General features: G+C 44.4%; 1 protein-coding gene across 1 annotated transcript in view; it reads left to right on the forward strand.

The window, feature by feature from the left end:
- Positions 1 to 13,133, forward strand: part of LOC118340856 (nesprin-1-like) — a gene marked incomplete in the record, with an annotated part of 73,189 nt that overhangs the window by 22,801 nt on the left and 37,255 nt on the right. The window contains 20 exon segments of the mRNA XM_035679008.1: positions 361 to 537; positions 1,796 to 1,942; positions 2,142 to 2,267; positions 2,415 to 2,591; positions 2,728 to 2,993; positions 3,195 to 3,351; positions 3,480 to 3,878; positions 4,044 to 5,648; positions 6,239 to 6,576; positions 6,691 to 6,835; positions 7,131 to 7,349; positions 8,142 to 8,422; positions 8,707 to 8,872; positions 9,067 to 9,222; positions 9,577 to 9,729; positions 10,465 to 10,647; positions 10,817 to 10,954; positions 11,248 to 11,433; positions 12,134 to 12,256; positions 12,476 to 12,658. Of these exon segments, the coding sequence (XP_035534901.1) occupies positions 361 to 537; positions 1,796 to 1,942; positions 2,142 to 2,267; positions 2,415 to 2,591; positions 2,728 to 2,993; positions 3,195 to 3,351; positions 3,480 to 3,878; positions 4,044 to 5,648; positions 6,239 to 6,576; positions 6,691 to 6,835; positions 7,131 to 7,349; positions 8,142 to 8,422; positions 8,707 to 8,872; positions 9,067 to 9,222; positions 9,577 to 9,729; positions 10,465 to 10,647; positions 10,817 to 10,954; positions 11,248 to 11,433; positions 12,134 to 12,256; positions 12,476 to 12,658 (5,325 nt within the window).

Raw genomic sequence — 13,133 nt, forward strand, 5'->3', positions numbered from 1 at the left:
TGCAGCGGCCCAGGGTTCGAATCCAACCTGCGGCCCTTTGCTGCGTGTCATCCCTCTCTGTCTCCCTGACTGTCTCCAGCTGTCCTATCAAATAAAGGCATAAAAGACGAACAAAAATATACTTTAAAAAAAGAAACCTCAAACCAAAGGGTCTAAGGCCTAATATACAAAGCTACTTGCCTATGCTAATTCTATTTAGCATCTATTTCAATCATCTTTCAAGTTCATCCATTCAGTCCTTTCTAGCCTAACACCATGAGACCTCACTGTGTGGTATAAGTCTGCTCTGACCTCCTGTTTCACTGACTAGTTGACATGCTGTAATACACACGATACTACTTGTTACTTTGTCCTCCACAGGCCATCATGGAGGAAATCGCGGGCTTTGAGGATCGCTTGGCACTCCTAAAGGAGCGAGGAGCCCACCTGGTGCAAGGCTGCAGTGACCGTGTGCAGAGCAGGCTGAGACAGCAGGTCCAGGCTCACCAGCAAGGCACCAGAGACAGCTACTCCGCCATCTGTAGCACAGCGCAGAGAGTGAGTGAGGAGGAGGAGATGGAAAGAGGGAGGGGATGCAGAGCAGGAGGAGGAGGGGAAGGAGGAGGGAGTGATGGGAAGATGAGAAAGTATCCTGTATTTAAAGTAGGGAAATGGTTCTTAGACATTTATAATGTAGGACAGATAAGACACGTTGCTGTGTTGGATACACGTACATTTGCATCCGTGGATGTGACCGCACATGTATGCACAGACACACGAGCTCTAAATATCAGTGCTGTTAATATTCAAACAGCCTGGGCATCCACTTAATCCTAACCCATTCTGACACTGAAACCCGTCTCTCAAGACAGCCCTTCACTGCCAGTGTAGGGGGCACGACCAATTAGGGCTGCCAAAGTGGAGCTCAACAGCAGCCATACTCAGACAGACCCCACCAGCCAAAATCACTAACTCAATCTCCCCATATTAATCTCTGCATATCCCCTGTCAACTCCACTTTTTCATGCCTGAGCCAAAAATGGTCACACGCCACTATTCAGTAGATCTGGCGAACCCTCTAATCCAGCCCCACTCTGTCATTTTGGCAACATCTACTCTGTCATCATAGCTCACCTCCCAAGACACCACCTCCACCAGCACTCGCACATCCAATCTGGCATTGTGTGATCCAGCCACACTTTACCACTACACTGCTGGCTTCTCTACAACTGTGCCTCCAGTGTTACGATGACTGCCAACTGTGTCCCAGCACAACGCAGCTCTAATATCCTGCCTGCCATTTGCCACCATGCCAACCTTCTAGCCTTTGCCAAATACACTGGGCAGTTTGCCAATACATTTCCCCCCTCCTTCCTTCCCTGCTTTCGGGCTCTCATATTAACACTGTCAATCAGACGTCGCTGTTTCGCTCTCCCCTGGAGGGCATGGACGCCTCCACATTCAACACCTGTCAGAGACTACACTGCATAACTGCCTACTTGTTCGGGTTTTATCATTTATTGTGTCTTTGTGTTTGGTGATTCTATACTGGCTTCAAAGCTATGTAATATAGCCGTATCTACCTACGGCGTTGTCATTTTTATTTCCACTTCACATTTGTGTTATTGCATGTGTGTTTTGTTGTTGTTATAGGAAACATTTTGCCCTCACTTTAGTTTAGTGTAGGCGTTTCAGGAACATACATTTCTCAAAACGCAATACTTAAATATAATTTTTGGCTTGATTTCCTTAAGGGTTTAAAATATGAAAGTGTTCAATCCAATAGCAGTGAAATGTACCTGTCTGTGTCCTACAGGTGTATCAGAGTCTGGACCATGAGTTACAGAGACACGTGAGTCTCCAAGACACGCTGCAGCAGTGCCAGACCTGGTTGATCTCTGTCGCGGAGGAACCGGAGCCTCCTGCACATCCTCCTCTCAGCCTGGAGGAGGCGCTACAGCAGGTCAGTAAGCCGCTGCCCATTCCCTAACAAAGACAAGACATTGATTAGATACTTCCTGAAATTATGACAGTTTTCTTGATTGTATGTTTTTGGTTGCGTAGCAAAATGCGTGAACAGTACATGCATTTTTTTCAGATTGTGCAGAAGGAATAATGTGATCAGTCAATAAAATCAAAGGACCATTGACTTTTTTTGGCAGGTGAAGCAGGAGCGGGCTCTCCAGGAACAGGCCAGCACTTACCTCCAGCTTGTGTGCTCAGCATGTGACCTGTCTGAGATGAGGGTCAGGGAGACCGCAGGATCTATTCAGCAGGTCAAACTTCAGGTCAGTTAGCTTTAACAAGCTTTTAACCAGAAGATCAGGGTCAGTGTTTGCAGCTGGAGAAGTCCGCTGTTCTGCTTTTAAAACTGAATACTTTGTTCGACAAAATACTTGTTAATGAATTGATTCCATTGTGTGTTTTGTGTGTAGATCGAGGAGCGTATGCTGCTTTGTGAGGAGGTAGCTGACAGCTGGAGGGACATTGAGGAGCAGAAGGCAGATCTGGAGGTCCAGCTGAGAGAGACAGAGCAGCAACTTCAGAACCTCATCAGGAGACCTGCAGAGCTGGAGCCCAAGATTGCACAGAACCAGCTGGACAAGGCACAGGTGTGTGTTTGGTTTTTATGCTAATAACAAATTTTTTTGCTTTTAGTTTATCCTGCAACAACACTGTATTGTTGTAGTAATGTAATTGTAGATGTGCTCACTGTGACTGTGTTAATATACGTTATCTTTCCTGCAGGAGTTCCTTCAGCAGATTAGGGAGAGACAGTCTGAGGTAACCCGTTTGAATGAAGCCACTAGTAGGCTGACAGATGGGCAGGTGTCTCCTGCCCTGGAGGAGATAAGGAGACTGAGGCGAAGCTGGAAGGACCTGGGCCAGCGGGCAGAAGAACTGGAGGCCCAGCGGGGGGAGGACATGCAGCGAAGTGGGGAGTACCAGGAGATTGTTGTTGCTGTGGAGGAACTCTTCCACCAAGTATCCAGGGAATGGGACTACCTCGCCAGGTATCAAGCTTAATTTCCAATTGGATATATTTAGTGATTGACAGGACTTTATATACAGTATTTACTATATATACACACACTTCCTCTGGTGTTATCGTCTTCCCTTTGTCTTTATCTCAGCAAATACAATTACTGTATGTCTTTATTACCGTACTACTGTATAGACCAGATGTCCCTTAACCCATCCCTTTGTGTACTTAGGGCTGACACAGAGAGTACAAGTGAGCATCTAGAGGCTCTGAGGAAGCTCTCCAGTGACCTAGAGGAGCAGAGAGCAACTCTAGAAGACCTCAGAGACCAAAGACAAGCTATCCTGCCTCGACTTAGCCTGCTAGACAAGGAGCTGGTGAAGCAACAGGTGAAGCTTAATTTCTCGTAGTTCTTCAGCTGCTTCTAAAGATGGTTGGAAACTTAATGTAATGTAGAGTATAAGTAGTGTATACAATGTATAAGTCCAGTTTTATACAGTGTTCTGCATTTCACTAGGTGGGTCATCTGGAGCAGCGCTGGGCCCAGCTTGAGACCCTCATCCAACAGAAGATCCAGGACTCCGCGCAGACACTAGAGGATCTTGCCCGGGTTGAAAGCCAGCTGAGGGATGCCCGGGAGTGGGTGGAGGAGCAGCGGCCCGCGCTTACCTCTGCGCTGAAAACCAGCCCACCCCCCGATTTGGCCCAGAGTTTCCTGTTTGACCACCTGAGCGTGTGCGTAGAACTGGAAGCCCGTCAGCAGCTGCTGGGTCAGGCAGTAAGCGAGGCCCAAGCTGTGGCTTCCAGACTGGGGCTGAGTGAAAAAAGATGCCTACAGGAGCTCGTTGAACAAGCCCAGACTGAGGTGGAAGCTCTGGGGGCTCGTGTGGCCCAAAGGAGGAAGTACCTCAGTAAGGTAAACAGCTGGATTTTTGTATTGGATGCGAGTAGAATTTTAATTATAGCCTAACCTAACTTTCATTTGATCTGTTATTCTGCTGAAATCAAGCAGTAGTACAAGAGACAAACTGTAAAATAACCCCATGTTGTTACTGATCAGACTTTAATTCTTCCTCTCTAGGCCTTCACAGAGAGGACACAGTTCCTTCAAGGCCTGGGGAGAGCCCTGTCTTGGGTACAGCAACAAGAGAGGAAGGCTTTGATAGATGACCACATAGCGCTTCTTCCTGAGGACCTAGCGAAACAGGTTGCAGCTTGTCGGGGTGTCCAGAGCGGGTTACGTGCATACCAGAGAGAGTTGGCATCTCTCTGGATACAAGGGCGAGAGCTAGAAAGAGACGCCACTGACAAAGAGAGAGCAGAAACCCTGGCGAGACTTGAGAAGCTACAGGCAGCGTTTGAAACCGCACTCCAGAGGACGACTCAGCGTCTCACAGACTTAGAGAAAGCCTTGACCTCCAGGAAGTACTTCCAGGTTGACCTGGATAAGACTTGCCACTGGTTGAGACGAGCAGACGCCATGACCTTCCCTGAAATCAATTTAAGCAACATTGACGATAGCTCAGAGTTGCAAACACAGCTGTCTAACTTTCAGGATGTCCTAGAACAAGCTTCAGAGTATGAGAACCTTCTTCTTATTGTCCAAAGAATAGGCCAGGAGATCCTCCCAACTCTGAACGAGATTGATCATTGCTACCTAGATGAGAGGCTCAATGCCCTGCCTCAGCAGTACAACGCCATCCTAGCTCTAGCCAAAGAGAAAAAAGACAGAGTCCAGCAAATAACCTTGGAGCGAAAAGAGTTCAGCACTTTCTTCGATATTACTCGTAATGCACTTGAGGAACTTCAGGAGCAGTTTGACAATCTGGACAAGCAGACTATCAGTATTAGAGAGGAGGAACTTGTTTGTCTAACTAATGAATACAGAAATATTGATGAAAGTTTATTCCATATTAGCCCCGCTGTGAGGGAACTGCATGGCAAAAATGAGGGGTTTCTCAGCAGGGGTCAGGTATACAGATCTGAAGAGACCCAGCAGTTGGTCACTCTCCACAACAAACTGAAAAGGATAAATGATGAGAAAATTAAACACTTAAAGGATTGCTTCAAAACACTAGTTGAACACAACAGAGTATCTGCTAAGTTGGACTCAGAGTTTAAGTCTGTGAAAGAGAATCTTGTCCGACTTAAGTCAGACAAAGAACTAAGTGCCATGGATAAAATCAAAAGTGTGTATTTGCTGCTTGAAAGGTTGGATTGTGTGAGCTCTCAAGCTGAAGAATGTAACCAGCAAACTAAAGGCCTTGGTCTGAAGTTTGATCCCGCTGCCTTTCAGGACACTACACTGCAGCTTGAATCATTGCAGTCTTTACGGTTTGAATTAAAATGTTTTGTTGAAGAAAGTGAGACGAAGGTTTCAAAGAATGAAGATTTCACAAAAGAGACTGAGAAAATGTTCGAGTGGCTGAGGACTATCAAGGAGTATTTTGAAGAGCCATCGACCCTTTCAGAGGTCAAAACTGAGAGGGTTTATGAGGAAGTGCGCAAAATGAAAATCATGGAAGAGGAAGTGAAAAGTAGATTGAGCACAGGAGATGCCTTGGGTAGAAGAGAAAAGCAAAGGTATTGTAGTAGAAAAGAAACTGTTCCTGCCCACATAGAAGAGAAACTACAGGAGCTGGCAAAGCTGGGAGCTGAAGTTCAACAAGGAATTAGCAAAAAACAGGTATGGGTATTCATAAATTACAATCATAGAAATATAAAGGGATAGAAAATGTCTCTAACTGATACAAATCTGATCAAATGGAATAACTGAATGGAAATTACTGTCAGAAATCTGATCCATCATTCATGGCTCCAACCTACTGAATATTATTTTCCGTCTGCCATTCGCCATTACTTTCAATATTAATAGGCTGAGGGAAGTTCAGTTCCCTAGAAGTCAGTTTAAGAGATGTCATGAGGTTTGAATAAGTACTTATGTTATTATTAATTTATAACTGTTGTGGGGATTTAATGTGCTTAAACAGATATCTCAAATATTCTATTAAGTTGAATAATAAGTAAAAGTTATAATGACCTAGGGAGAACAGGGAGAAGAAGAGAAATTTTGAAAGTATAAAAACTTTTACTGTACATATTACTACAGTGAAAACTAACAGTTGAAGTGAAGTGAAGTTATGTCCAGACACAGTTTCCTTTAATATTTTTTGACTGACAGTGATTTTGGCGAGCTTTGCTGACTTCATTTGTGTGAATTTCTGTAGAAAAGAAGCAAAACCTGAAGTTAATGAGATCTCCTTCTGCATATTCTAGCTGGCTGTGGACCAAGCTCTTTCTCTGGTCCAGAGGTACCACTTATCTCTGCAGTCCATGCAGACATGGCTGGACTCTGCTGCGGCTGTGCTCCAGAGGGCCAGCTCAGGGGTGGAGCTTGAGAACCAGACAGATTGTGCGCGGGAACTGGAAGAAATTTCAGCCCGGGAAAAAAACTTCACAGCTGGTCTAGAGGAGCTGAGCACTTTGGATCCGCTGCTGCAGAAATTTATAGATGCAGGAGCGATGAGTGACCTTAGAGAAAAAGTCGACGCAATGCAGCTGAGAAAAACGAAGGTCGAACAGCAACTGGATGCTTACAGAGAGGTGCTTCAGAGGTGTGTATTAATGATAATGTGGAGCCAAGTAACATATGTATACACAGCTGACATGTGCAGTCCATACGATGCATGTTTTAATAATAAATTAAATGGTAATTTTTTTTTTCTCAGTTGTGCAGCTCTATGGATCTCCTTCCAACATGAGAAAGAGACACTGGTTGAACAAATGAATGACGCAGAGAGCAAAATGGCCATGTTCACTACAGCTAAAGCCGTCAGTGTCCAGCAGGCAGAGGAAAAGTGTCGGAGATATAAGGTGGGGCACTGGCTTAAACTCATAAAACAGAAAAAAAAAACGTACATGTGCTTTGTCCCACATGGCTGTTACATTAAATTCCAACGTTTGGTTTTGTCATGGCAGCAGATACACATTAATATTAAACAGTGAAGTGTTTATGCATTATTCCTTGTTCATTTGTGGTGTCAAGAGTTGTTTCTTTTAGGGGAGAGTTTTAGTTTCCCACAGTATAAATGTTTCAGACTACTGCATTTATTAAATGACTTGTGTGTGTGTGTGTGTTTGTGTGTCTGTCGTCATCTTTTGGCTGCAGTCTCTGGTGGCTCACATCGACCTGCTTGAGTTGCCTCTGAATGCTTTGAAAGAAATTGCCACAGAGTTAGAAGAGATCATCTCTGAGGCCAGCAAAGCCGTCACCAGCCACTCCGTTTCGTCACTGTGGCAACGGTGGACCAGGCTCCGCAGTGTGGCCCGAGCCCAAGAGAGAGCACTGGAGGACACTGCGAGGGAGTGGAGCAACTTCACTGAGAAGGTAAGAGAGGATATAATAGTGTATGTGTGTTGGTCATATTGTCCACGGTTTCCTGTTTGAGTGTGTGTGCTCTCCATGCTCAAGTACATACTGGATGTGTGGTGAGTGCGCTTCAATAATGAACATGTACAGTGTAAAAATAACCGACAGCATGCCCACAACCCACAAAATCTGTTTATGCTCGCATGACACTCACAGCCGACACACTCAAGTCTACAAATTTGTTCTTGCTTCACCAGATTTAGGTCAAACGCAGCAACTGAATACCAGTTGGTGTGCAGTGATGTAACTTCAGGCTTCAGGCCAGTTGTTTCCTCTTGCCAAAACACTGTGTCATGAAGCGCTTTCCCGCCTTTAGACCTATTTCAAGTGTGAACACTGTCAGCTCCCAAGAATTCCCACAAAGCACTGCTCTTAAAAGGGAAATTAGGTCAAACTGTAAGGAATGGTGGTCACTTCCTCATATGTGGCACTGTTCCTGTTGTCCGCTGGTTTTCTATGGCCTCTTTGTTCTCCTGGACATGATGTCATTCTCTGCTCTTGAATCTCTAGACTTGTTTCTGCCTTTGACTATCACAGAGAATACTGTGTACTATAGATACAAAGATTATTAGTGAAGTAACGAAATGTCACAGGTGGGGCCACATGTAATCAATTGCACTCACATTGTTTTATTTTAATTAATGGATTTACTGGAGACCTGAAGAGATTTAAGTACCTAATATTTCACATAAAACCCTAAATCTGCTGCATCCCCTGAACCTAAATCCTTGTACATAAACTCCCCTTTAGATGGAGAAGGTGCGCTCTGTGTCCCAAGATCTCCACAGTCGTGTCCCAGACAGCACAGTTGAGAAGGCTGCCACCAGGGCGGCACTTCAGAGCCTCCTGGAGTACCATGACTCCTTCAGCCTGGAGGTGGAGAGGGAGCAGTCCATCCTGGCCCTGCTGGGGCAACACACTCGCAGTCTCAGAGGAGAGGAGGAGGAGGTGATTGAGAAAAAGACGGAGAATGGACATGAGGAGACCCCTTGCCTACAAGAGATCAGGAGCATGCAGGAGCAATATGACAGGTGAGTGACCCAGAACTGTGACTGATCCTGTCATCCACATGAGTTTGTTCTATGTATTTTAATAGCTTCCTAGCAGTACATTCAAAAACTATATGTATGATTAATTTTGAAGAGAAAGAAAAAACTTTGTGGGAAGGAAGACAAGCTGTTAATTTCTACTTTATTATAAGTTGAACATAATTTTGTAAGATCAGGGAGCAAAAACTAAAATAATTGTATTATATAATTATCCCTTTTAGATTTTAATTGTTTTGTATGATTTTTTACCGCTCTGTCTTGTCTAGCCTTGTGTTGCGGGTCCGAGCCAGTAGAGCTCAGGTACACCAGGAGTTGAGGGAGAGAGAGGAAGTTGAGAAGGAGCTAGGCTTGGTCAAAGGCTGGATCCAAGATACCCGTGGCTTACTGCTGAGTCCTACAGCAGACCTGGATTCACTGCTACAAGAACTAGAGGTAGGCCACTATATGTACACACACACACACACACACACACACACACCTTACACACAAGGACAAACCAAAATGCCCTTGTCAACTAGGTACAGAGCTCTTGTTTATCTGACTTTGTTCAACATAAATGCAGTATCATGTCATAAGAGAAAATAACGTGACTTGTAGTCCATCATGTGATGTTTTTGGTGTTATAGACTGCACATGGCGAGGTTATCAGCAGGCGCCAGAGTGTGGAGCGCATGACAGAGCTGCAGCAGTCCAAGTACCAGGACCTCCAGGCTGGTCTGCCCTCTGAGCTCAGCATGCAGCTGGCTGAAGTGACTCTGGCTCTGGGCTCTGCTGAAGACCAGGTGACAGATTAAATGTTGTGTTGTGTCAAATGGGTGTCAAAGTCTGTAATCAAATAGTATGCATAAACGCTTTGACTTTGACTTGTTTCTAGTTTATCTTATTAAGGATCCAACTATTTGCTGGTATGTAAATGTACTGTATGTAGTTTACAGTATATCAGTGTAAAGCTGGCAGCCACTTGTATGAGTTCTACTGTGCAGCCTGGTGTATGGCTGTATTTCCCTGCTGCAGGGCTCTTTGTGTATCCAGAGAGTGCATGCTGAAACATCAATAACCATTTAGAATTGTTAAAAGGGTTATGTTGTCTCTTTGACAGTACAGTGAAATGTGTGTATTTCCGCTATCTGCTTTAGGTCCAAGCGAGGGAAAGGGAGGTGCAGCAGACCAGAGATGTGAAAGAGGACTTCAGCTCCAGACTCCAGGACATTGAGGCGAAGCTGAAGACCATCGCTCTGAAATTGGAAGACAAGGGTGCTGACCTGGAGGAAGCCAAAGAAGAGACCAAAGTAATCAACCAGACAGATTGACTAATTAACAAGCAATTAACCCCTGTTAAATTGGCTATTCATTTTGCAGATGTTGAGGTTAATGAGTGTGTGAGAGTTGGAATGGCATGAACTGAATTCTGCCTTCAACAGTGACCCACTTCCAAGAGCAGTATTCCTGATGGGAGTCTGAGCCCCTTCCCTCCTGTTCTCCTTCTTGTCGCCCCAACTTTTTTCTTCTCTCACTTCTTCGTCCATCTGTAGAACCACAAAGACCAGAGTAGTTAAAGGAATAGTTTGTCATTTTTAACCATTATGCGTCCAGCACTTCTTGGGTTTTTGTTCAAATACAAAAAAGATATAATGTGGTGGTAATTAGTGAGCTTGAGATGTGCTGGTAGTTGGATTTTGTCATCTTCAGACAGAGCCAGGTTAGCTGTTTCCAGTTTTTATGCTAAGCTAACCGGCTGCTGCTGGCTGTAGCTTCGTATTTACCACACAAACATCAGAGTGGTATCTTCTTATCTAAATCTTGGAAAGAAAGCAAATGTGTATGTCTCAAAATGTCAAACTATTCCTTTGAAAAACACAGTTCTTTAGTTCAAACAGACAGAGATAGCCACCGGGGATGTAAAGTTCACTGTTTACAGATTCAACCCACATTTAAACGCCTCTTGTTCTTTGATCTTTCTCCACTTGACATCTCCTCCTTTATCTTCCATTTTTGTCTCACCTTCTTACTCTCCTCTCTTACAGGCTCTTTGTGAAGAGTGTGAATGCTGTGGTCGCTCTCTAGCAGAGTTAGGAGTAGCGGTGCAGGAGTTCGGGGAGCAGAACCCGCTGCTGTGTAAGCAGCTGGGCGATGCTGTGGCCAAACTGACGGAGGTGCAGCGCCACACCACGCAGCAGGTCCAGGACAGAGCCAACAGACTGAAGAAGGTGAGATGTCCATTTAGTTTACCATGCCATGTAGACCATCCTAAAGACAAAGACAAGTTCCCAATGTTGCTTGCATCTTTTATATAATTGTCAGAGTTGTATGGCCAATATTTAGTGATTCTGTTAAGTCTTATGTCTTTCTGATCTTGGTCTTTTGTCGTGTGAGCAGGCAGAGAGACAGGTGGAGGAATATCAGGGTATGAGGGCGTTCATTTTGGGCTGGACAGAAAAGGCAGAGGCTCTGGTCACTGGTAGTATCATCTGGAGCTCTGCGTCCCAGGTGCAGGAGCAAATTCGAGCACACCAGGTGAGTTTTAATGAGTTGCTCAGCAGGGAGTGGAGAAAGATGTCAGAAACTTCTGTAAAATTGGGCCCTGATGCATTTAATATTCATTTTTCCACAAAAATAAATATTATTTCCTGCATTAACCTTCTAAATATGAAGACACCCCATTAATTTACAGCTAATTAGATCTGCACACTTGTTTGATTTCTCAGTGAAATGTCATACTGTACAGTGTGTTGGCCGTCCTTAATTAGTATAATTGCACCATATAAAAGGCTCTCTTTGACTTGTAATTTATGTTCCTATGGTGACAGGCGTTGCTGCGAGAGTGTCGGGGTCTCCATGGTGACTTGGAAGCCATGGGGGAGAGGGAGAGGCAGCTGGGGGAAGTGTTGCAGACGGAGGGGTGGATCCAGCAGGTGAAACACCTCAGCAGATGCACAGAAGAGCTGCAGCAAACTGCCAAGACTCGCCTCCAGAGTCTGCAGGATGCAGCAAAGGTGAACAGCATTCGCTTTCAGACATTACAGGAATCAGACATCAATAATACTTCACCTCCAAATTGTTTGAGGGATCTCTGATCAAATTATCTTCATTAGGAAATTTAACTAATTGGACTTCATGAATCCAAATGTTTTTGTGCACAGTGGAGCGAGTCAAGTATAACAGAACTACAACCCAACAGTGCCCCCTTATGGTCATTCATCCAGTATTAGACAACCATAAAGGAATGCACTGTTTTAGCTTGTGCAGCTGTAATCTGTTACGTTAATCTGATTGCGATACAGCTGGTACCCAAATGACCCAAATGTCTGTTGCTGATTGTTGCTAATAACATTGTGTGTTTGGAAATCTGTTTACAATTCCTGTGAGTTTGGATTTTTTATGAGTCTAAAGTGTGGACACAGAACTATCTTTATTTGTAGTGACTGGTAATTTTATTTGCTTCCACATGAAATACAGGTAGGTCAATTAGAAACTGCAAATGAAGAGATGCCTGCCTCTTTATTTGTAATTCAAATTTAGCTAAGCTGTGGAGATTTGAAACTGTGATTTCAATATTTATTATTGCAAGCAGGTCCACAGCCATAATAGTTTCCAATCCATTATTACCTCCTCTGTATAATAGCTACATTATATGTTTACAATACATACAGTGTTAGCTGCTCCTACTAGAGACTGTCTGTGTCTCCCCCTCAGGACATGTTGCGTTTGGAGGCAGAGGTGAAAAACCTCCATGCGGCTGTAGACCAGATCCAGGTCACACTTGCCTCCCCGGACCTCAACAGGCTTAGCCTCAGAGAGCAGCTCACCCAGAGACAGGTAAAATACACACATTTATGCTTCATGCGTGTATAATAAACATTTAAAGAGAGTTTGAAAAAGAGAGAATACTGCACGTACACACAATGCATGCCTACAGTTGCAGTATGACCACAAACAATCTGTCGATCTGCAGCCTTAGAGTAGTTATTTTGAACATTGCTTTATCACATACCCAATAATTCCTCTCTCTAACATCCTCCTTCATCCCTTCATAAGCGTCTGTTGGTAGAAATGGAGGGCTTCAAGCAGCAGGTGGCGGCAGTACAGCAGTGTCAGAGCGCCCTCCGGCTACCAGAGGAGGTAATGGCCAGCCTGCCGATCTGCCGCACAGCTCAGACTCTGCAGCAAGAAGCCAGCCAACTGCAGCATACCACCATCCAGCAGTGCAACATCTTGCAGGTAGAGGGCAGTCCTTATATTGCAAATTCTGTTGATCAGCTGTCAGATATTAGGTCAGAGCTGAGTACTGTTATCCTGTCAACGTATGACATTACCAATCAATGTGATATAAGACTGTAGAGACCCTAGAGAAGTTTTTATTTATATAACATTTTGTTTATCATTTTTTTCCCTAAAACTACCAAATTATCTATCATGTTACTGTACTTGCTCTAGAACTGAGAATCTTTATGCCAGTAATGGTGTATATTGGGTCTTTTGTTGCCCTGTTAGAAGAGTTATATAGTTCTACATTGACTTGTAACCTGATAGAGTTGCTGTGAATTTACTGCAGTGCCCTGACAAGCCTCCTCAGGAATGTCTGTGTTTTCTTTGAGCCCCCATCAGACCAGTGTTATCCTCCAAGCCTTTGGTTCTGGGGGGGGGGCGCTGATTTTGCTTGTAAGCTCATTGTGGTGAAGATTAGCCTTTTAGA

This window comes from Morone saxatilis, unplaced genomic scaffold (genome assembly GCF_004916995.1).
Source record: "Morone saxatilis isolate NCDOM2014 unplaced genomic scaffold, NCSU_SB_2.0 Contig7, whole genome shotgun sequence".
Lineage (NCBI taxonomy): Eukaryota > Metazoa > Chordata > Actinopteri > Moronidae > Morone > Morone saxatilis.